At 58.2% G+C, this 23,777-nt stretch overlaps 1 protein-coding gene across 6 annotated transcripts; it reads right to left on the bottom strand.

Moving 5' to 3' along the window:
- Positions 1-253: 253 nt before the first annotated feature.
- VILL (villin like) lies at positions 254-22,103 on the bottom strand. Of its 6 annotated transcripts, none has more exons than XM_082412791.1 (20): positions 22,064-22,103; positions 14,191-14,257; positions 13,949-14,023; positions 13,415-13,611; positions 12,038-12,146; positions 10,659-10,769; positions 10,156-10,355; positions 9,694-9,772; positions 9,492-9,590; positions 8,638-8,776; positions 8,311-8,411; positions 6,209-6,346; positions 5,945-6,103; positions 5,233-5,412; positions 4,511-4,656; positions 3,388-3,532; positions 1,441-1,626; positions 1,203-1,274; positions 774-1,010; positions 254-520 (listed from the first exon to the last, which is right to left on the bottom strand). In XM_082412791.1, exons 2-20 carry the CDS (start codon positions 14,254-14,256, stop codon positions 407-409), a joined length of 2,553 nt encoding a protein of 850 aa, XP_082268917.1. In that variant the 5' UTR covers position 14,257; positions 22,064-22,103; the 3' UTR covers positions 254-406. The 6 variants fall into 6 exon arrangements, with proteins under 6 accessions (XP_082268917.1, XP_082268916.1, XP_082268914.1 ...); XM_082412790.1 differs by lacking the exon at positions 22,064-22,103 and adding an exon at positions 21,835-21,893; XM_082412788.1 differs by lacking the exon at positions 22,064-22,103 and adding an exon at positions 18,815-19,016.
- Between the last annotated feature and the right edge of the window lie 1,674 nt (positions 22,104-23,777).

The raw sequence follows: 23,777 nt of genomic DNA, 5'->3' as shown, positions 1-23,777 counted from the left end.
GTGTGTGTGTGCATGCCCCAGAGCACTGGAGCCCCAGCACCTCACTCTCCACTTCTCCACCCTCACACTGGAGCAAGGGGGTACATCTATCCCCTGGGCAGGAGGGACCAGCAAGAAACAAAACCCTGCATGGCGGAGGGTATAGAGGGCTCAGTCTTTGGAATGTCACGGCCGACCCCTCCAACCCCAGAGGCCCACTCTCCCCAGAGGCGGACCTGCTGAGTGACCCAGACCTGAAAGCCCACTCACCATACCTTGTGAAGGCCACAGGCTTTTATTTTAGTGACCCAGGAGTCTCCAAGCAGGGCGCGCCAGGAGGGCCTCCCCGGGGGGCTCATATATGCGTCGGGGAGATGCCTGCAGGCAGGCATCTTGGCCACGTAGATGGAGCCGGCAGGGCCGGGGTTCAGAAGAAGCCGAGCTGCTTCTTCTCCTGCTGCTGCCTCCACTTGGCCATGCTGTAGAACTCCTCCTTGGACTTCCCAAAGATCTCTTGGAAATCAGAGTCTGAGAGATAGGACTGGGGTGGGGGAGAGGAGGGAGTGGGTGCAGAGGACTGGTGTCAGCTGAGCCCAGAACCCTGTCCCACTCACCCAGAGGTGTCATCCTCTCCCACATCTCTCTGCCCATCACCCTATCTGGAACACCCATCTCCCCGGGCAGCCTGCCCATTGCCCACCATCGGTGGGTCATGCCCTGGGCGCCGGCAGCTCAGCTTTATATGCATTAGTGCTGGGGCGGTGAGTGACAGGGCGGGGGTCTCAGGCATCCACCTCCTTGTGGGCCGGGTCCACACCCTCCGGCAGGTCCTCAACAGCCTGGTGCCTCAGCTGTTCTCGGGGCAGGCTCCCGCTGGCCACGGATCCGGGGCTGCTGCTGCCGCTGCCCGCCTTGGGGCCCAGCTCCAGCTCGTTCTCGGAGCTGTCCTTGGAGCCCTTGAGGGCCGACAGGGCCAACGGGCCTGCCCTGCCATTGCTTGGCCATCTGGACAGCCGGAAGTTGTTGACCTCCTGTCAGGAGAGGGGACTCAGGCTGGGGAAGCTGGGGGATGGGCTCCCATGGGAGGCCACACTGAGCCCACCAGCCCTCCTGCCCCCAACTGCCACCCCTGCCCTCTACTGGCGCCTGGCTCCTTCCCTGCTCGTCCTGCCTTCTGGGCCGTGCCAGCCGAGCCCAGACCCCTGGGAGGCCCCAATACTCACTGCTGTTATCTCTGAGATGGCAGATACTGCTCCCAGGCCGCCCTCCACTACCTCCTCATAAGACTGATTGTTCTGGGGACAAGAATCAGGGTGGGGGCCGGATGGAGGGGCACCAATGGGACCAGATTCCCCCCACACACTGGAGGTCCCTGGGCAGGGCAATGGCTCCCCCCCGTCTGCCAGGGCAGGCCCCTCTCCCAGGATTAGGGAGGGGATGGGGGGTTCAGGCCTCACTCACGGTCCATTTGTAGGGGTCCCACATGTGGAACCATCCAGTGAAGGTGGGAGGCTCGTGGCCCTGCTTGACTAGCACGATAGGCGTGGCCAGGCTCCTCCCTGCTGGGTGGGTCTTCAGGTACTCCCGGCCCCAGGCCACGGCCTCCTGCTTCCACTCCCTCGCAGCTGCCCCCAGCCACAGGAAGATCTGGGCCACAGAGGGGGGCTGGCCTTGGGCGAGTCGAGCTGACCACTTCCCTCCCAGCCCTGCCCATCATGTGGTCTCAGAACCCGATGCACACATCCCAGCCAACCAGACCCACCCAGCAGGCTGACTGCACACCCACACACCCGTAAATGTGCCAGGAGGTCTCAGGCATGCATGTGTGCAATCAACCCACACATATTTACTGAGCACCGACTGTGTGCCAGGCAATGTTCTAGGCACGGGGGACTCAACCATGAGAAAGAAAGAGACAAAATCCCTGCTCTTGTAGAGCTTTCATTTTGCTGGGGGAGACACAAAAATAAGTAAAATATGTAGTATATCAGATGGAGAAAAATAAAGCAGGGAAAGAAGAGAAGTGGGGTGGTGGTGGGGTGGATACCATCATTTTAAATTAGAGTCAGGGAGAGCCTTACTGAGAAGATGACACTGGAGTCAAGATCTGAGGGAGGTGGGGGAGCAAGTCACATGTATGTCTGGGGGGAAAGTGTTCTGAGCAGAGGAAACAACAACCAGTACAAAGGCCCTGAGCACGCTGGCATGTTCAGGGAGCATCCAGGAAGCCACGGTGGCTGGAGCAGAGCGAGCGAGAGGGAGAGTCAGGGCCGCTGGTCACAGGGCTGGGGGAGGGGCTTTGGCTGCGCTCTGAGTGGGATGCGAGCCCAAAGGCCTCCTTGCCACAGTCACACAGAGTCCCAGGCACGGTGATGTAGATACACACACATATACACACACACGACCACAGATACACAGACACAACTGTCCATCACCACTCAGCCAGATGGCAAATCACAGCTGTACACTGTCACCCGTACTCACGCATAGTTGCACCTAAGCACAGTTACAATGGATCACACAGCCTGAAAACACAAGTAGCCTGAAACACCATCACATCCAGCCACACAGAAACATGATTACACGGTCACACGAATTCAGTCACTCAGGCACTCACACCTGCAGCCAGTTACATTGTCTCTCTCTCACAGTGTCACCAGTTATACATGGTCTGGTCACTTATAGCCAGTTCCTTGACCACACGGCCATTACACACAGCTGCACACACACAGGCAAATGCAGGCACACAGATAAATGACATTGAAAACACAACCATACAAAATTTATTGGATGCAGCCAAAGCAGTCCTAAGAGGGAAGTTCATAGCGATACAGGCCTTCCTCAAAAAAACAAGAAAAATCTCAAAATAAGCAACCTAACCTACCACCTAAAAGAATTAGAAAAAGAACAAACAAAACCTAAAGTCCGCAGAAGGAAGGAAATAATAAAGACCAGAGAGGAAATAAATAAACTAGAGATCAAATGCAGTCACACAGAGGCATCATGCACATGCGCGCGCACGTGCACACACACACATGGTCACTTTATGGCCACCCACTCAGCGCTGACATGTCAGCCATGGGCACTCAGTTGCATGGACTCACACACGCCCTTATAAGGCACACGGAGTTACACCCAACTACACAACCGGTCACAACCACACATGAGTCCCAGACACACAGCCACAGTCTCCCACAGGCTCCCTGGGTCACAGAGTCGTCCCTGATGTCTTATCCACAGTCACACAATTGCCCACTCAGTGTTACAGTGTCGTAGATAGTCACACACCCGCAGCCTTATATGCAGTCACATGGCTAGAAACACAAAGTCACACACACTCACACCCAGTTACGCAGGTGCAGACACCCCCCCCATTCACACCCCAGCCAGGCACCCAGGCTGCCGCACCTCCTCCCAGGTGTCCAGTAACATGACGTCATACTTGTCCAGGTCCTCTTGGCTAAAGAACACCACTTCCGTGAGGACCAGGGGGCCCGTCTGGATGGAGCACTCAAACAGTCGTGGCTGGAAGTCGGACACATCCTCGGGGAGCCTGGCCAGCATGGCACAAGGCCATGAGGGGCGCAGAGAGACCTGGGCTTCTGACCAGCCTGGGCCAAGCCAGCCCCCAGCACAGCACCCCTCTACCGCCCCCCAGGGGCTGGGACACAATGCCTCCTGGAGCAGGAGGCACCCGCTCCCCTCTGAGTTCCACCCATCCCAGGATCCACTCCCAAACGCCTGCCCTTCTCTGGGCCTCCGTGTCCTCGTGTCAGTGGGGAAAGCAGGTTAGGTAGTCTGTCTTCCCACAGGCAGCCGGGGTGCAAGCTGCCCCATGAATTTCCCGGGGAAGGAGCACGGGGAAGGAGGGGGTGGCTGGCTGAGTGCGGAGGGAGGGCCGAGCTGGAGCCCTGCCGCCCTGGGAGGGAGGAGCCACTGGCCCCACCCATGACCGGGAGCCCAGGAGCCAGGCCTCAGGCCCAAGGTGGGAGGACGGAAGCCAGGCTGAGAGAGGGCGACAGCAGCATTTAGGAGCTCAGGAGCCTTGGGGGGAGCACAGCGCATAGCCGGGCCGCTAAGACATAAAGAGCGGCAGGTTCTCCGCTCCCAGTTCCCTTTGAGGCCTCACTCTGCCCTTCCTTCCCATACACACCCTTATCCATTTACACACCCCCCACACACTATTCTTGCACACTCCACACACGCTCCGGGGACACCACCCGTGGGGGAATGCACTTTGCCCTCTGGCCCTCTGCCAATAGGACGGTCCAGGACGGGGACCGTGCAGGGAGCACATTCGGCCAGCAGAGGGCGCCACCGCCCTGCTGTCCCCAGCATCTTCCTGCTCCAAGTTAGGGAGGAGGGAAGGGTGGGCTGTGCTCCTGGGAGCCCCTGGGCTGGGGAGCCACGAGTTCTCAGCTCTAGTCTGGCCTCTCCACCTCCCTGTGTGACCCTTAATCAGTCACCCACCCTCTTGGCCCTCAGTTTCCTCCTCTGGGTCAGGAGAGCACCTTCCTCCCAGCCTTGTCACCTCTTGCTCCTGGGGTAGGGCGCCCGGCCCCCCAGGGCCTCCCAGAAGTGGGGAGGCTCCTGACCCTCCAGCACCATTTCCTTGTCCTTCCTGGAGATGACGGTGACCACTGTCCGTGCCATCTCACGCTGGTCACCGCTGCAGCCCTGGCAGGCAAAGAGCTGGGTCACGCCCTGCACAGGGAGGGGCCTTCACCTCCTGCGCCACATCCCCCACTAACAGGAGCCTGTGCGGAGCCGCGCCTGAGTCACAGGAGCCCTGGGCTCGTGGCGGGGCACACGTGAAAGAGTGTCTCCCTTCCTCCCCCTCCTTCCTCTGTCTCCTCAGCTGATCAAGGTCACAGGGACCTGGAACCTCTCCAGGTCCAGAGCACAGGAGGGGGACCTCCAGGCTTGGAGATCATTCATGGTTTATGCTGAAGATCAGAGAAAACCCTGGCAATCTGAACTAGGCCTCCTTTTCCCAAGAGACTTGGGAAGGGACATGGTCCCGGCACGAGGCAGGAAGGAGGGGAGGCAGCCTGGGCCTGGCCTGGCTCTGACCCGTGGATGCCCAGGTCCACCCATAACTTCCCCCAGGTCCCAGAAGGGACACTGTGGCCTCTCCCCCACCTCCCTCCGGCCTGAGGCTGGACTTGAAGTCAGCCTCCGCTGCGTAGTGGACCCTTCCCTGGCCTGGCACCGCCGCCCCATGAGTAAGTCAAGTGGTCATTGCTGGGGTACCTTCCCAAACCAGAGGTAGCAGAGGCCGGCTGTGGCCAGCAGGAAGATGTCGTTGGAGTTGAGGGCTGAGGCACGGGCTGGCACCTCCAGGGTCCAGGTGTTGTAGCTGTCGGTGCCTCGTACGTGGAAGAGCCTTGTGGCGGACGCTGGCTGCCCCTTCCCATTGTGCCCAGAGCTCCCCTACGAGAGGGCTGGGCCTCAGGCTGAGGCAAGGGCTCTTGGGGCCACCTTCCTCTCCCAGTGGGGGCCAAACTGCCTCGGCACCCAGGGCCCCCTCTCTGGAGCCACCTCTGTTTTCTACCCTCTGAGTGTGGAGCGTGAGGATCCCATCGGTCTAGAATAGGGAACCAGGCCCTTTCTAAACAGACCCCTCACCCCATCTCCGAGGGGTCAGAGCATGGATCCCCCAGGCCTTGAAGACGGAAAGTGGGGAGCAGCTTTGCCTGGGTGTGACCCCAGGTAAGGCCCCGGCTCCCTTTCCGTTCTGCTTCCGCACTTGTGCGTCTGTTCTGTGGCTGCCTCTGGGGATGGGGGAAGAAACTCAGGCAGGGGTCACCCTTGGAGCTCCTGGGCCTCGGACAAGCACCAGGAAGCCAAGGGGCTACCGCTGGGCCCCTGACCTGCAGAGAAGGTGCTTAGCACATGCGTGTAAGGGCCATGGGCGCATGGAGGAGTGGAGAGGCTGCGGCCACAGCAGCAAGGCGGGCCCTACCTGGAAGATCACCAGCTGGCCCTGGAAGATGGTGAGGAAGTGCGGGGGCTCGCTGCCCATGGTCACGTGCTCCTGCACCAGGGCTCCATGGTACTGGAGGTCCAGCTCCTCGGCGTTGCCCTTCAGGGCCTTGATCTCGTGTGCGGCGGCCTGGAGGCCCTGCGGGCAGGGGTGGTGAGGGCCTGGCACAACTCCCAGACCCCACTCTCAGCTCCTCAGCTCTGGGGCTTGAGGGTGCCCGCCACCCTGCTCAGGCCGGCACACCTGCCACAGGTACAGGATGTACTGGACGAGGCCCATCTTCTGGTATGTGTAGAGGACAAGGTAGCAGTTGCCTGCGCACAGCTGTCCGTGATGCGTGGGGTCCACGGGCTGCCTGCATGAGTCCTGGATGTACCACACCTGGGGAACAGGGGACCAACAGGCAGGGGTGGTGCCTCCACCTGAACTAGCCCACCCACCCTGTGTCCAGCCAGGAAGCTCTCTGCAGCTGGGGGCATGCCTCATCTGTGCAAACAAGGGGCTCCCCCCGAGTTCTGTGCCCACCCTATACTCTGTGCTTCCGCCAGGGACCCCTGGGACCCACACTTGTGCCAGCCTGTTCTCAGCCAGGACTCTGAGTTGGTGTGTGGTGCCTGGGACAAACAAGTGGTGAGGACCCCAGAGGCTGCCCAGGCTGCCAGATGCCACCCCAGCCTGACCCCACCAGCCACGGCCCTGCACAGCTGCTCTCTGCTCAGGCCAGGGCAGCAGAAGCTGGGCAGAAGCAAGGCCTTGGAGCTCTTGGAAAAATTTCCTTTTTTCAAGTGTCACTTAAAAAAGCAAACCCTGTTCAAAGACTGAAAGGGAAACACTTCATCACACTTAATGTGATGTCCTGTTCCTGTGGGTAGCCGAGCATGGGCCCTGGAGCCAGGCAAACCCTGGTTGAATCCCGGTCACCCACGATGGCAGTGAGACCTTTCTGAGCTTCAGTTTTTCCCACCTGTGAAGTGGGGGTAACAGCGCTCACCTCGACATGGCAAGAAACAACATCTGGGCATCCCGTGGCCACACAGAGCCTGACAGCAGTCTCTGGAAGAGACCAGAGCACCGAGAATCCTGCTTCTGCAGAAGAGGCTGGCTGCAGCCACTCACCTCCAGGAGCAGCACTCACCTGGCAGCCAGGCCTCCTGGCTCGGGCGCCCCCTCTGGCTGCCTGTCCCCGAGCCTGCTGCGGGGGGCGGTGGGGGGGACGTCCCCTCCCTGCCTTTGTGCTTGGGGCCTGGGCTGCAGACCCCTCCTTCCTTCCTCCCTTGCCCTTCTCTCCGCTTTCCTGTTTCTCCTGTTCTCTCTCTCTCTGGCTGCCCCTCTGTCTCTCCCTGGGTACCCCATCTCTCCCTGACCCCCTTTCTCCTCTCCCTGTGCCCTCACCCCTCCCTGCTCTGCATCCCATCCCCTCCTCCCTCTATTCGGTCTCCTCCGCCCTCTCTCATTCTCAGTCTCCTCTTCTTTGTCTCTCCCTGTCCCCCCAACCTGTCATCCTCTCTCCCTCCTCTCCCTCCTCCCCCTCCAACCCCCCCCCCGCGTCCTCTCCTATCTCAGTCTCTCCCCACTCACTGCCACTGTCCATCCATAGTAGGGCAAACGTCAGAGGGCACCTTGGAGAAACAGTATTTTCTCTGACCTCGGCCTACCTTGAGAACTAGCGCGCCTCACACAGGCCCAGCTGTCCTGTTCCCATAAGCTCTCAGCACCCACACGCCAGCCTCGGGGCCAGGTGGGACCACAGCTTTAGCCCCACCTTACATATAAAAAACTGAGCCCTGAAGGAATTAAGGGTCCTGCCTGGGGGTGACCCAATTAGTCAAGATACAACCCTGCCCTGTACAGAGCCTGGAAGGAGCCCCCAACCTCTGCATCTCCCAGAACATTGGTCTGAGACCAGACGGCTGGCTGACAGGGTGTGACTTTGTGTTGGGCGTGTGGGGCTGTGATCATGTGTGATGTAGAGTTTGTATGCTTACATGTTTGCAATTGTTTGAATAAGTGCAATCACAAGGTGTGAGTATGTGTGTCTATATTATAATATGTATGTGTCATACATATGACAAAAGGGCAAAAATTAATTGTCCGAATGTTACTGTGCTAGGTGCCATGAGTGTTACCGAGCAAGTGGCCGTGGCTGCGTGTGACTGTACGCGTGATGCGTATGAGCTGGCAGGGCGGAGGGTGCATGTATACGTACACATGCCCCGTGTGCCCCTGATTGTGTGTAGATGTGCACCTGGGCGTACCTGGGTCACTTTAGCAGCCATAAGGTTCACCTGAAGACAAAGCCTACACCTGTGCGCCCATCTTCCCCCAGCCAAGCCAGTGCCCCTCACCTCCACCTTCCCAGAGCCGTCGTCCACCATCCTGAGCTGGGCCGCCAGCTCAGGATGGCTGTGCAGCTTGCCCACGTCCAGTTTCACCTGAAGTAATTTACCTGAGGGTGGGACAGAGGGTGTCACTGGCGACGTTTGCCCTGTCCCAGACTTCGCCTCGCCCAGCCAATCACGCAAGAAGCTCCCTCCGGCCACGCCCCCTCACCCTTCCCTTGGAGATTCTGGGCCCCGCCCAGGCCCCGCCCCTCCAGCCCCGCCCCGCCCCGCCCATCGCTCAGGAAGCCGCGGCTCGGAGCTCCGCTCTGCCGTCCGGCCACGCCCCCTCACCCATTCCGCGGAGGTGCTTGTTCTTGCGCTGCTCCCCAGACCACGATCGGAAGAGCTGCTTGAACGCGGCCGACTCAGCGCCTTCGTCCACCACCTCCACATTGGTGTAGCTCGGGTAGCCCTTGGCCTGGATGAAGCCCTGGGCGGGGGGTGGGGGGCTCTGTCAAGCGTGTGGCCCAAGGGCCCACAGCCCCGCCCCACCCACAGGACCTGCCGCTCACGCTGCGGGGCCAAACAGTGCGCTGAGCAGCGTTAATTAACTGAGCTCATGACTGGCTTAAGGAGCTGGCTCCGGCACTACCGACTTCTCCGAGGTCCCTGAGGACAGGCAGGGTCCCGTTCGTCCGGGCCTCGGGAAGGGCCAGCTATGACCACCCGTCAGACCCCAGGCAGAGCCCTGCCTCCCCTCCTGGAAAAGGAGGGAGCACCCAGGGCTTGGAGAATCCTCAGACCTCAAGGCGGGTCCCCCACATCCCCCTTTTACACATGGTTTCTTGGATGCTATCTGGTCTTCCCCCCCGTCAGGGCCCCCAAGGCAGGCCACAGCCCGCGGTACCCCAGAGAGGGGCCCTGTGTTCCCCCTCGGACCGTTGGGCAGAGCTGTGTCTCCGCCCTCAGACAGGGCGGTGGGTCTTCAGGCTTAGACCCCAGGGCAGGGTTATGTCCTCCTCCATCAGACAGGGCTCCCAGGGCAGGATGTATCCCCCTCCTGGCCCCAGGGCAGGACTACCTCTCTCTTTAGACCCCAGGACATGGATGTCTCCCAGCTTAGGTTGCAGGGTAGGGCGGCTTCCTCCCTACCCAGGAACCAGGGCAGCGCTATGTCCCTCTAAGACAGGACCCCATAGCCTCACCAGAGCCCTGCTGAAGGCAGCCTTTTTCTCCTGGAGGCTAGTCATGCGTCCCTGCCACACGTAGATCTTGAAACCACCCTGGTCCAGGATGTAGCAGTCCTGGGACCAAAAGTGGGGCTGGTCAGTAGGTGGTCCAGACTGGGTTGGGCTTGTGGAGTGGGTGGGGAGATGGATGGGATGGCTGGGGCCAGGCATGCCTCACCTCCTTCTGCAGTAGGTCTTGGGCCAGTGGGCAGGTCGCCAACTCCTGGATCACCACATCCTTGCCCTTCTCGTAGACACTAGGGGACAGGCATCCAGATGCGGGCAGCTCAGCTCCTCCCGGGCCTGGCTCCGCTCCAGCTACCACTGCCCCTCGCACCTCCAGAGGCAGAAGGCTTGGGGGCTGGGGGCCCAGGTTGAGGTCTTCACTGCAGCCTTGCTGTGAAGACTTAGGCAGCTCCCTGGCCCTCTCAGGGCCTCAGTCGCCCTGTCTGTACAATGCGTTCTCAGAAAGGCAGCCATGCAAGAGCACAGGCTGGGTCTAAGGTCCCACATGGCCTGCCCCAGAAACCCATGAACCTTTTCTAGAGGGCTTCCTAGAGACACCGTGTTATTGCAGTAACGACGGACATGCACGCCTGGGCTATTCCACCCACCCTGCCCACTCCCAAAGCCTTCTCACTGGTAGAGGCGGACATTGGCCTTTTGCAGTTGGTCAGTACTCTTGCTGGGCATGGCGGTGTGCAGGTTGCCCACTCTGCAGCCCAGCACAGCTTCCATGATCTGCATGAGGTCAGTGGCTTCAGCCTCATCATCCACCACGCCAATCTGTGCACGGCCACCACGCTCCCTGTTCTGGAGGCTGTGGGTCAGGGCCAGGCCCTGCGGGACAGGACCTGGCAGTCAGAGCATCCCCAGGATGCCCCCCCTCACCTCTCAGACAGTCCAGCCCAGAATCCTCCTGTCACTGCTCAGCTCCCAGAGGCTGGGGGCCAGGGGAGGTATCCTCTTATCCTGGCATCCAGGGGTAACACCAGTTCAGGATCTGGACTCAGTTTGTAGGTGCTTCTCAGCTTCTTAGGCGAGAGCGAAGCCCACCTATTGGGGTAGCTGGAGGACGGGCACCTGCAGGACCACCCCTCTCCCCGAGCACTGCACCCCTTAGTTCCCGGGGCAGACACTGACCCGCGCCTTCTCAGCAGTGCTGGTTTTGGGCCCATTCCACTGGATCATCATCTTGCCCAGGTCTAGCAGGAAGATGTCACTCTTATTAAAGCTGTGCCAGGAGAGCTCCACCTGCCAGAGCCAGGCGTCAGGGAGGGAGACAGTGTGTCATACCACCCGCACCCAGGTGGAGGGGCACTGCAGCCTGTCCTTGCCCACGTGCGCATAGCTCAGGTGTGTCACTTATGTGCATGAAGCTGTGTGCAACTGGGTGTATGTGTGAGTGTGACACCACTCTGATGGTGTGCAGGCACGCATCCATGTAAGCATGTGAGAACTTGAGCGTCACTGTGGACGTGGCTTGGTGCATCTCTGGGCATGTGTAAGTGTAGGTTATGCTGCATTTCACAGGGTGTCCGTGACCAAGTGTGACACTTCTCACTCAGTGCAAGTCTACAGCAGTACATGCGTACACAGACACATGGATGCAAGAGGGGCGCAAGTATCGGTTTATCCACACGTGTAGATGTGTGTGTAGGTGAACATCAAATGTGAAGAAGTGTATGAGCTCCTGGCTGACAGTGCATGTGTGCCTGTGTGGGGGACAGTGTGTTATCTGTGGAAAAGGGCAATTATCATCCCAATGCTTTGGAGAGTAAAAGTGGGAGCTCTGAATAATTATGTCAGGCTAACAGGCAAAACTTGGGGCTGCATGGTGGCGCTGCATGACCGGGGATGTATGATCACTAAATCTGTGGGTGACACTGCATGAGCCTCGGTGGGATTGTCTGTGAGTCACAGAGCTGCCACATACCATGCAGACAGTAATGTACACAACTCAGTGTCACCATTCACATCGCAGGCGTCAAACTCCTGACTGTTCATTACACTGATGGCAGAAAACCGTCTTGTTCTCACAAGATCAGTATTTTCCATCAATATCCTGACAGACGGAAGTAAGGGGCACTCAGGTCTAATTTGCACAAGGGCACTCTATGGACCGAGTGGCATTAGGGCTAACAGTGGAGACACTGGGTGTGTCTATGGGTGACAATTATGATGTGTATGAGAATGTGGGGCTGTGCACCTCCCCAAATCATGCTACTTCCCACTGTGCTGCTTACCAGGGCCAGCCAGGTGCATCATCTTGTCTGCCTCACCTCCCTAGTTCTCAGTGTGTCCATGGGACAGATGAGGAAACAGAGGGTCAAAGGAGCTGTGGGAGGGGTGGGGCTGGAAGCCTGGCTCTGCCTTCTCTCTCCTCATCAGGATGGGCCATCGGGGAATGCTGACCTCCCGCATTCCCCCCACTGTCCCCACCATGCTCCACACTTCCCTACACTTCAGGACACGCAGTCCAGCTGAGTCCAAGGTCAGGTGGCATCCCTGGCAGCTCTCACCTCGCTGGCTGACACGTGCTTCCCTGCTCTGATGCGCAGCAGTCGCTGGATGTTGTACACGTTGGTCTCCACGTGCTTGAGGGCAGAGGCCAGGCCTCCCTTCCGGTAGCTGAGGAGAGCATGGGGTCCCACGTGAGATCGTATGCTGCCATGCGCAGGGGTGAGTGCAGATGTGCGCACCTGCATGCACGCATGTGGGGACACACACGTGCCTGTTTAATACGTGTGTGCAAGTAGATATGAACACGTGTGTACAAGCATATGGGGGCAGTAATGTGCATGTGTTTATCCATGTGTAGATACGTGGACACATGAATGTGTATATACATGTATGCATGTGGGGTATAACGTGTATCTGTTTATCCGTGAGTACAGATGTGCGTGCATGGAATTCACGCAACCGCGTATATGTGTGTAGGTGGACATGAATACTCACCGATGTATGTGGGTGCCCATCTGTAGGTGGACATACATGGGGTGGCATGTTTTCTGCATGTGCATGTATACATGTGTGTGTGCATTTATGTATATACTATTTACACGTATCAGGTTCAACAGAAATGATCAAATACTGGCAATTTCCTATGGTTCGACCTAATATATTGTAATTGTTAAATAAATATTTGAAGCAATTTACAGCAAAAGCCATATTTCTATTGGGCATAGTAACAGAAAAGCAAACTCAAAAACAACACTGGGATCCACTCCTGGGTATACACCCAAGAGAAATGAAAAACATATGTCCACACAAAAACTTGTATACAATACTGGATGGTGAGTAAACTTACTGCAGTAATCAGCTCACAACATATGCAAGTCAAACCATTATGCTGTACACCTTAAACTTATACAGTGCTGTGTGTCAGTTATAGCTCAATAAAACTGTGGGGAAAAACCACCCAAAACTTGTATACAAATGCTAACAACAGTATTACCCATAACAGCTAAAAAGTGGAAACAACCCAAATGTCCATTAAGTGTTGAATACATAATTAAAATGTGGTATATCCATAAATGGTGGTGTATAATTCTATTTAAGTAAAATGTCCAGAAGAGGGAAATCTATACAGACTGGGGCAAGGGAGTATTGGGGGAAATGGGGAGTGATGCTAAAGGGTACGGGGCTTCTTCTGGGGGTGATGAAAACGTTCTAAAATTATAGCGATGGATCCCACAAGTCTGTGAATACACTAAAAATCACTGAATTGTATGCTTTAAATGGGTGGGTTGTATGGTATGATTTGTATGTCAATAAGTTGTCACCCGCCCCCCCTCAGAAAAACCACCCCACACACTGTGATGAGGGAGACAGTTGCCCCAGGCCGCCAGCCACCCCATGGCTCCTGCCCCTCCCAGCCCGCTGCCCGCCTCACTCACATGATTCCAGGGCGGAAGTAGCTGCGAAAGCAGGCGGATTCGTGGCCCTGCGCCTCGCGGTGCTGCACGGTGGCGCCACCCAGCGTCTCCTGTAGGTGCTGCACGAAGGAGCCCGCCGTACCCTGCGCCTCCACACCCGCCTCCTTCCCGACCCAGTAGTGCAGGTCTTTGGGCGCCCCCGACGTGGCCTTCAGGCTCTGGGGGACCGAGGGCCCAGGTGTTTGCGTCTGTGTGTGTGGTGAGGGGCTGAGGTCCCAGGAGTGGGGTGGGGCCCGAGGGCTGGGGCGGAGATGGAGACCGAGGTGGAGGATGTACGAAGGGCTGTGGGGAGACTGGTCAGGTGCTTCCACCGACAGGAGACGGAGACCGGGGAGGGAAGGGTGAAGAGGCCTCAAAGGCAGCAGCCTCCGTATGGGATGCGATTCTTGGGCTCCCAGACTGCCTTTTCCCAGGGCAGAGCTTAGTCTGCACCATGGAACTCCCAAAGGGCCAGCCACCCCCCCGCCCCCGCCCCCAGACTCCTGAAGTGCTCACGTGCAGGACGATATAGCAGTGCTCCTCAAAGAAGTTCCCATAAGCCCGCTCGGGGACCGGCACCATCTTCAGGTTCTGGGAGAGGAGGGCGCCTAGTGACAACTTGGGAGACCCCGTTCCCCCCAGCCATGACCCTGCGGGGGAGGGGGAGGGAGCTCTGAGTGGGGGGCGGGAGAAGCCTGGTCTCAGAGACCTGCACACTGTCTTTACCACCAGCTCTTGTGTCTGGTCGTGCAGCTCACCTCAGTGATCCATATGTGGAGGTCCCTGTGGCTCCCGATGGCTGGGAGGCCCCCGTTGGTGTCCATCCTAGATCAGGAAAGAGTGAGGGAGGGAACAGGAGCCAGAGTCCTCAGGCCCTGGCCACCTGTACTCCAGGCTCTAAGCAAGAGCTCTCCCCACGCACAGCTCTCCAAAGACCCTTCATCATAGCCTGAGCCTCTCATGAGGAGGGCTGCGTAAACAAAAGGGCCAGCACACCAGGATGGGTACTGCAGACGTTGGCACAGAGGCTTTGCAACAGGGACCTGCCTTGTCATCTGTGCTTGTGCTCTTGAAACAGGGCTGAGCTCTGTGGACAATGATAGGCTTTGAGTCTATGGACAACCTCTGCAAACAGACAGGGAGCTTGAAACAGGCTGTGCATACAGACAGGATCTGCAGCCAGGGACAGTCACTGTAGACAGTGATAGGCTTGCAGCCAGGCGAGGGCTCTGCTGGTCACAACAGGTGCTGTAGGCAGGGACAGACTCTGCAAACAGGGGCAGGCTCTTGAAGGGAGACAGAGTCCTGTAGACAAGACAGGCTCCACACACAAGGCAAATAGGCGTAGGTCTTTCAGACAGTTAGGAGATAGCCATGCAAAGAGACACAGCACCTGCAGAGAAAACGGACAGCTTCCTCAGATCCAAGAAAGGGATGCAACAGGCACAGGTTCTCCTGACGAAGATGAATTCTGTTGACAGGGACCACCTTTGTAAGGATGACCTACGTGAAGAGACACAGACTGGACCCAGGGAAATTCAGACAAGCTGGGCGAACAGGCAAAGGTTATGAACGCTGAGAAAGGCTCTACCGACAGTCCCGGGTTCTGCAGGTATGGAGGAGCTTTGCAGAACTGGGAAAGGCTTTGCAAATGTGGATGGGGACAAACCCTTAAGACAGGGACTCTTTGCAGAAGGGACAGGCTCTGCAGATATGAACAGGCACATAGATAGGCAAGGCTCTGCAAAGAGACACAGCATCACCAGTCAGAGAAGTGCTTGCCAGACAGAGGCAGGCTCTGAAGCAGGCAAAAGCTCTCTAGGCATGGTCAGGCTCTGCATGCAGGGACAGCCTTGGGAAACAGCCTCGAATCCTGCAAACAAGGAGATCGGAACAGACTGGGCAAGCAATCGTGAGCTCTGCAGAGCAATCCGGGCTCTGCGAAAAGACACAGGCTCTGCAGACAAAGCCTGTATAGACAGAGACTTGGCAGACTGGGATAGGTTTTGTAAGCCCACACAGGCTCTGCAAACAGACAGCCTCTGTTAACAGTGACAGTGTCTTCAGAGAGGGCAGGATTTGCTGAAAGGAGCCGGCCAGGAAATCAGCTCCATGTTCCAGCACAGATGCCCCAGACATGGGCAAGATCTTAAAACGGGGCTGGGTTCTGTAGAGAGCCCAGGTTCAGCAAACAGGGACAGGCTTTAGAAGAGGATGAGTTCTAGAGACAGATAAAGGCTCCATGAATAGGGACAGGTTCTGTTAACAAGTACACATGGAATTAGGAGTAGACTGTGCAGACAGGCATGGGCTCTGCCAACAGGGATGTGCTCCGTCGAAAGACAGGGGTGCTCCCAGACACAGCGACCCCTGGCGGTGAGAAACTCTTCGTAGGAGTAGAGCCTGCAAGCAGACAAGAGTTTCGATCCAGGGAAGTTCAGACAGGCTGTGCAAATAGGCGAAGGCTCTGAAAAATGTCACAGACTGTACAAATAGGGCTCAGGTTCTGCAGACAGAACAGGCTCTGAAATAGGAAAAGACTGTGAACAGGGACAGAGTCTAGAGACAGAGATACTCGCTGCAGAGGAAACAGGTTCTGCTGACAGGGCCAGGAACTATAAACAGACAATGCTTTATAGACAGGGACAGTGTCTTTAGGCAGAAAGAGATGTCCCAGCCAAGGCCGCAGGACAAGCTCGGGAGACAGGGATAGGCTTGCGTTCAGGGCCGCTTCTGCAATAAAAGCATATCTTATCCATGAGGAAAGAGGGACAGACTGTTTAAAAAGACCCAGGTTCTGAAAAAAGACACTCTCAAAACAGGCTCAGGACAGAAAGAAGCTCTGCAGATAAGACAAATGTTCTGCAAACCCAGGACAGACTCTGCACACACGGACTGTCTCTGAAGGTGACAGACTCTGCAGCAAGTGACAGGCTTAGCTAACATGAGCAGTTTGCATAGATCAGACCAAAACATTCTCAAATTCTTGAAATAGAGCTGAACACTTAATACACACAGACTGCAAACAGCCACTGGCTCTGCAAACAGCAACTTTGCCGTGCTCTGTGGTTCTGAGTGTGCACAGGAGAGAGAAGCGTGGAATGAGAGGGATCTGGGGAAGAAGGGGGCTCTGGATTTTGTTACATGTTGGCAGGTGACTCTCAATGACCCCGGGCTTCCCTGCACCCCTCCTTCAGAAACCTCTGCATGAGGTTTGGTCATTCCTTCATCCGTGGAAATTCTTTCGACGTGTAACCTAAATCCTGCCAGCTGCAACTTTTCCGTCTTGCTGCTGCTTTGCCTAATAGACCCAGAAGTCCCTTCTTTCTGAATTTCTCACTCCTAGTGGCCCTGGTGTGGTTTTCACTCCTCTCCCCTCCCCTCTCCACTCCACTCTAGCCGTGCTGTATCAGCAGGAGGAACACCCTTGACCCTGCATGATCGGGGAAATGAAGTGGGAGGGGAGATACAGAGTTACAGAATCAGAGGCATAGCGTGACAGGTGGCACCGAGTGGCCCAGCTTCCTTACACCTTTGTCCAGGCCGGGCCCAGGCCCTGGTGAGCTCACAGTGGGAAACACCCAGCCCTCTCAAAGAGGGCCAAGATGGCCATGGATGTGGGGTGAGGTGGGGTGGGAGAGGGAGCTGCCCAGAACAGGGCGGGCAGAGGGGGGTCCTGCCGGGGCTAGAGCTGCCCCCCCTGAACCCATACTGGAGACCCTGTGTGCTGATGGCCTGGCCTCCCTCACTAGAGCAGAGGATTCCGGGGCCAGGGGCTTGTCCTCCTGTTTACTGCCGGCTCCTGCTGCCTGACACCTGGCAGGTCCTCAGCCCATGACTGCAGGAGAGAAAGCGGACGGAGAAGGGAGTCACCATGTGCTCTAACTGCACCCAGAACTGCTGTTGCAGTGATGGCCTGTTGCTGTGACAGTGACATGAGTGACAGGCAGACACGGTGACCATGTTACGGTGGTCTCAAGCAACAGGAAACATGTGATGACATCAAGTGACAGGGGTAGTGACATTCAGTGGTGACGGGCAGAAGCAGTGATTAGTGACAACCACCAGGGCACAGGCAGGCAGTGACCAGAGGTACAGACTAGGAGCTGTAACTGTGAAATAGTGACAGAGTGACAGGAAGACTGCTTGGCTCAGCACAGGGGTCCCCAGGGCTCCCTGTGGGGCAGGGAAGTCAGACTGTGGCCAGGAAGTTGGGACTGGGCTGGTTTCACGGGGTGGGGACAGCATCATGCCCAGGGAGCTTGGAGGGTGCCCGCATATCCCGTGCCAGCCTGCGGAGCCAAACTCTCAGGCTCCCAGGGCCTGAGGCCTCATCCCATGTAACCTGTCTTCCAACTGGATTCTGGGGGGATGGAGAAGGGATGCTCAAAGGGTGGGGGCCCTCTCTCCCCAGCACCCTCTTCTTTCCTCCAGGCAGTCCCTTCTCCCTCAGGAGGCCCCTTCCCTCCCCAGAGTGCCTCTTCTGACCCACCAGGCTTTCCCACCCGAGGGTGTCCCCTCTTCCCCTTCCATCACCCACCCCGAGTGGAGACCCTCTACCAGGTATCCTCTCCTCCTACCGGAAGCCCCCTCCTCTTCCCTGGGGGCTCACTCCCTCCAGCCGTGGCCCCCTTCCTCTCCCAGATGTCCAGCTCTTCCTCTGACATGCCCTTCTGTCCCGGTGCCGCCTCCTTTTCTGGGTGCCCTTTTCCTCCCCCCATGCATCCTCCCTCCCCAGTGCCCCCTTCTCTCCTGATGCCCCTCCACCCTTTCTGTGCTCCCTTCGTCCTCCAGATGCCCCCTTCTTTCCGCTGGAGCCGCCCTCTCACACCCCTTTCCTTCCCCAATGCACCCTCTCTCCCCTGGCCTCTTTTTCCCTTCCCTGGGTTCCCCTTCCACCCAGGGGCCCCTGTCTCTCCCTCGGGGGCCCCCTCCTTCCACACCCCCCGCCCCTCCCTCTACCCAGAGCCTCCTCCCTCCTCTGGTGCCCCTTTTTCTCCCCTAGGTGTGTAACTTCCGCCTCCTGAGGATCCTGCGAAGGGGCGGGCCCTGAGGTCACTTTGCCGGACTTCCAGGAAGGGGGCGGGGGGCGCTGCCTGCTGGAGTGGGAGGTACGGACAGGGCCCCGGCCCCAGGTGTATGGACTTGGGAGACAGACATGCCCCCGCCCCATAGAAAATCTGACACTTTCTTGCCTCTGAGGGTTGCTTTGGTCGCAGCCTCCCTGCCTCCACCAGTGCTCTCACCTGCTGGGCTGCTCGCTGCCTTCCCAGTTCTGCCGGCCCCTCGGCAGCCCCGAGCCCAGTGACCCCATGTGGTACACCCGATTTGGGGCAGCCCTCCCCACCCTGCCCCCCCGAGTCTCCTCCTTGCCCGGCCTACCTGCTGGAGACTGCTCGCTCCTTCACCCTGCCTGTGGGCAGTGCTGGGCCTGGCTCGGGGCCAGGCTCTGCCCATTGCCCTCCCCCACACTGTAACTGAATCCCTGTTCCCGCCCAGCAGGACACGCCCCAGCACTTGTCAGGCTGGGGCATTCACACTTAGTCAATCAGTTAGTCAGTCAACAAATATTGACCCAGCTCTCTGAGAGCCAACCCCTTCCCCTGGCTGGACTGCCAGGCCTCACCTCCTGGGTACCGGTGGCCAGAGAGAGCGGGGGATGGAGGCCTGGGCTGCACCAAGATGTGGGGTGTGGAATCCACTGTGACTTCCCTTCTGAGAGTCCCTGATCCCTGACCTCCAGAAGGCCAGGCCACCCCAGCAAACTTTAGGAGGAAGCAGCACCAAGGCTGGTTAGGGGGGTCGGCAGTCTGGCTCTGCGAGACCCAGGTCACTTCAGAAGGTGGGGGAAGGTGGCCAGGGCTCCCTCCTGCATCTCTGCTGCCCTCCCCACCCCAATTCGGGCTCGCTGCCCGGCACAGCCCTCCCCAGGGAGCCCTGATACCCATCGTGGGAGAGGCCAGTCCAGCCCTTGCAGGGAACACGCCGCTTCCACGCCTAGGCTGCCCCCTCCTTTCCTTCCTGATTGTGGGGTGGGGGAAGAGCTGGAAAACAGAGCCTTCCAGAACCTCCAGGGGCACAGCCATCCTTAACTTAGACCACAGGCCTCAGTCCCAGCCACGGTGCAGCCGGTGTGGATGCCCCTTCCAGTGTGGGAACACTGCTAAAAGCTGCCATCCGGGGCTACCCTGGTGGCGCAGTGGTTAAGAATCCGTCTGCAATGCAGGGGACACGGGTTCGATCCCTGGTCCAGGAAGATCCTACATGCTGCGGAGCAACTAAGCCCGTGCACCACAACTACTGAAGCCCACGCGCCTAGAGCCCGTGCTCCGCAACAAGAGAAGTCACTGCAATGAGAAGCCCGTGCACTGCAACAAAGAGTAGCCCCTGCTCACCGCAACTAGAGAAAGCCTGTGCACAGCAACGAAAACCCAACGCAGCCAAAAATAAATGAATTAATTAATTTTAAAAAAATTCCTTAAAAAAAAAAAAAAAAGCTGCCATTGGTCCCAAGACCCTTTCCCCATGTCCAGTCCTCACCCCCACTGCTCTCTGTCACAGGGTGGGGGGACTCCAGGAAATCTGGGTCCAGCCGTGCCCAGGAGGACCCACTGCCAGTGTGTGACTGTGTTTAACAGATAGAGCTACTGGGTCCCTGTGCGTGAAGGGAGGCCCGTGTCACAAGGCACTTGGCCAATCCCTGTGTGTGTCTGTGTGTCTGACCTGTGTGTGGGAGAATGCCTTTTTGAGCCTCTGTTCCTTTTTGTGACTGTGCGTGTGGCCTGTGAGGTGCCTGCGTTTGGCTCCACCTCTCTGCCTGTGCACACCCGTTTCCCGACTCCTTTTGTCTGGGGCCCAGGGAAATCACATGCAGTCACTTCTCCCCACCTCATCTCAGTTTCTCTCTCAGTCCACCCTGGCTGGTCTTTGTTCTTCATTCCCTGGAAAGGGCCCTTTCCTAGTCCCCAGAGCCCAAAAGCTGGGGCTTGGCTCCCTGTCTTCACCTTACCTTTCCCCTCCACCAACCAGGGACTCCTCTGACCAACCCTTCCTTTTGAAACCTCCCCCAGCCCAAGTTTTCTCCCCACCGCACTGGCTGCCTCCTTTGGGGCCTTTAAATGTCAGCAGGCACAAGCCTTCGCTCCTTCGCCCGTCTCCTTTCTATTTTTTTCCCAAGTTCCAGTCCCCAGGCTGTAAACACCATGGAAACGCTCTCTTCTGATCCTGACTCCCACCCCTCCCGAACTCCCCCAGCCTCCACCTATCTCCTTTATCTGGTCCCATCTCTCCTGGCACGTCTGCCCTTACGCTTGACATCCACGTCAGGCCTCTCTCAGATCTACCTCCTCACAGCCTCCGGAAATGGCAGGAACATCCAGTTGCTCAGGCCCCAAACCTGGGAGCCATCCTGGGTTCCTATTCTTCCCTCACACCCAGCAGACTGGCCAGCGGCTGGTTCATCTGGGCCCCTGAGCCTGGCCAGCCCTCTCACAACTCCTGCCCTGCTCTGGGAAGCAGCCTCTCACACCAGCTGGCAGCACGAGCTCCTCTCTCGGTCTCCCTGGTCCCTACGTCCATCCTCCCGCCGTAGCCAGAGGGATCTTTCAACCATAAATCAGATCATGCCACTCCCCTGTTTCAAACTTTCCAGAGGCTTCCCTAAAATCAAATCCCCAGTTGCCTGTCCCTCTGGCTGCATCTCCTATCACTGTCCCCAGTTCTCACTTCATTCCAGCTACAGGATTCTTGCGTCTCTTAAGACACCAACCTCATTCTAGTCTCTGGACCTTTGCACTTGTTGTTTCCTTTGCCTGGAAGCCTCTCCCCTACATCTTCCCATGGCTCCCTTTCCACATTCTGGACTCAACCAAAATGGCACCTCCCTCTGCCCTCTTTGTGGGCAGGACACCCCACCTGGCACAATGCAGCCTCAGCAGCTTAGCTGGGGGGGGGCGGCGCACAAGGACCTCTCCAAGGCCCCTCCCCTTAGACTTCTCTGGGTCTCTAGGAAGTCTCTCATAACTGCCCTACTCCAGAACCTCCCCACCCTGTAATCTGTGACCCAAGGCCCGGAGCGGTGGCAGTGGGCCCAGGGCCTGGCCTGGGGTCCAGATGAGCAGCATTGTTTTGTGTCTGGTGTGGACAAGCTCCATGGGATCAGGCCCTTGGCACAGAGAGAGGAAACTGAGGCCCAGAGCAGTGATCACAGGCAGCCAGTATGCTACAAGGACGAGAGGGTACCCGGCCTCTCCCTTCATCCTCCGGAGCAAGAATGGAGCTCTGTCAACCCCTCCTCCGGTTCGGCCACCCTCCCACGGATCCGGGCTTGGAGTCAGAAGGGGACTGAGCCTGGCTTGCCTCATCCAGCACCGCCCTGGCCATGACCCCCTCGTACCACTGACCTCTTCCTGCCCCGGGACGCCGCGACCCGCCTCCACCCTCGCCCCGCAGTTCCCAGGGTTCTCAGCGCTACTCTGTTCCTCCCCACCCCACCCCCACCCCCACCCCCACCCCCACCCCACCGGCTAATCTCCGAAGGCCCAGCCCCCTCGGTATCAGTGTTGACAAAGGCGTCGGAGAGCCTGGAGTGGGCGGGGCAGGCGCTGGATGCCAGCCCCGCCCCCACGTTACCTGCGCTCTGGTTCCCACCTCGGCGTCCTGCTGTCCCAGGTCTCATCCGAGTCCCTCCCAGACAGGTGCAGGATGTTGCCTCTCGTGGAGACCGGGTGCCAGGTGGCGGGGGGTGCGCCCCTCCGGAGCGCGGACAGGACCTGGGCCGGGGCCGGGGCTGCCTGCCTGACTAGTGTCCTGGATCCCACGGCCTGGAAACGTCCGGTCCTACGCCCTTGAGGAGAGCGGCCCTGGGCCCGCGTGGGTCCCCTCCCGCCCCCCACCTGGCTGCAGGCCGCGGAGGAGCAGTGACACGGTCACCGGGGCTTGCACGGTCCGAGAGCGACTCCCCCGAGGGCGCCATGGGAACGGCCAGGGCCCGAGGAGATGGAGCCTGTCCTGTGCCTGCGGGGGCCACCACTCTTATGAGCCGTGCGGAGTGCCCGAGGCCGAGGACGGCGCAGAGAACAGCCCTAGGTCTCTGCGAACGAGAAGGTGCCGTTGCCTTGCGTCTCCTTGGCGGGGAATGCGTGGCCCTGCGCAGCCTCCGTGCACCCACCCCAATTAGACACAGCTGGGGCCAGGACGGTACCCTCCCTACCCCCTCCTCCCGCCAGGTGAGGTGTTCCCGGTGGCTTGCGCGATCCACTGCTCCAATGTGAAGTGGGGGTAGCTACTCTGCTCCCCACCTCACTGTAAAAGCAGGGAGCTGTCAGGCATCTGGGGCTCTTATTGGGACCCCTCCTCACCCCTGCCTTGGGAAAGACTCCCAGTGTCCATATGGTGTTTTCTGTGTACTTTTCTGAGTTTCCTGAATTTTTTGCAATGAATACATAACATCTATCAGGTAAAGCAATATACGCCATTCCCCCTAAGCCCTGCCCATAGCTCCTCTGCCATACCTGGAGGTGTCAGGCCTGGAAGAGTTTTGGGGGACTTTCTTTTCTTCCATAGCCAGTCAGAGTGGGGGTTCTCAGCCCTGGTTGCACCTTTGAATCATCTGGGCACGTAAAAATATGCCAACCCTTAGAGACCTGGGCTGGCACGGGTCCTCTGAATAGGTGGGAAGGGAACAGGTCATCAAGAGGTCACTTGCTTGGGACCTGGCATACTGAGAGTTCACCTCCTGATGATTTCTTGTTTGAGGACCTATCACCTCTGTATTCCAGGACCTGGTTAGGAGGCTGGGGAGGGTGGGGAGGAGTGGCTGGGGAAAGCCCACCTGGGAAGACAGTCTGCTGAGTTTATGGATAAGCGGCACAGTCTGTGTAACCTGGGATGCTGGCGTGGCACACATCTCCTGTGCCATGGCTGCCTGTGAATCAACAGGCTGCTCACGGCCCAGATTCACCAACTGGCATGGCCACTAGCCTGATCTCCAAGGAGAACACACTGGACCCTCAGGCCTTCAGGAGGAGGCTATGCGGGCTCTAGGTTTCCCACCCCACGCCTCCCTTACAGCACCCTCTCCTAACCCAGTGATTCTCAGTTCTGGCTGCCCATTAGAAACCTGAGCGCCCTTAAAAATACAGATCCTCAAGTCCACCCCAGACCATTTAAACCCAGCTTCAGTGGCAGTGACAGTTCTCAACCATTTGTTTGCTTGTATGCAAAGGTGGGGCCTGGGGGCAATGCCAGAGAAGGCAAGGGGAGGGAGAGGGCTAGGGAGCTGAGCGAAGGAGAGACAGAGGGACAGAGAGGGACACAGCCTAGGAATCCAGAACCAGGGAGGAAG

This window comes from Balaenoptera physalus, assembly GCF_965194825.1.
Source record: "Balaenoptera physalus genome assembly, chromosome: 11".
Taxonomy (NCBI): Eukaryota; Metazoa; Chordata; class Mammalia; order Artiodactyla; family Balaenopteridae; genus Balaenoptera; species Balaenoptera physalus.
Note: the sequence above shows the minus strand (reverse complement) of the source record. Positions and strands in the feature narration are given on the sequence as shown.

Excerpts from the sequence above, each read along its gene's own strand:
- VILL (XM_082412788.1), bottom strand. The coding sequence starts at position 18,966 with ATGCCCCAGCCTGACAAGTGCTGGGGCGTGTCCTGCTGGGCGGGAACA. Across the intron at positions 13,612-13,948 it reads ACTGCTATATCGTCCTGCAC|AGCCTGAAGGCCACGTCGGG; the intron begins GTGAGCACTTCA and ends TCGGTCCCCCAG. Across the intron at positions 6,347-8,310 it reads ACGGCTCTGGGAAGGTGGAG|GTGTGGTACATCCAGGACTC; the intron begins GTGAGGGGCACT and ends CCTGTTCCCCAG.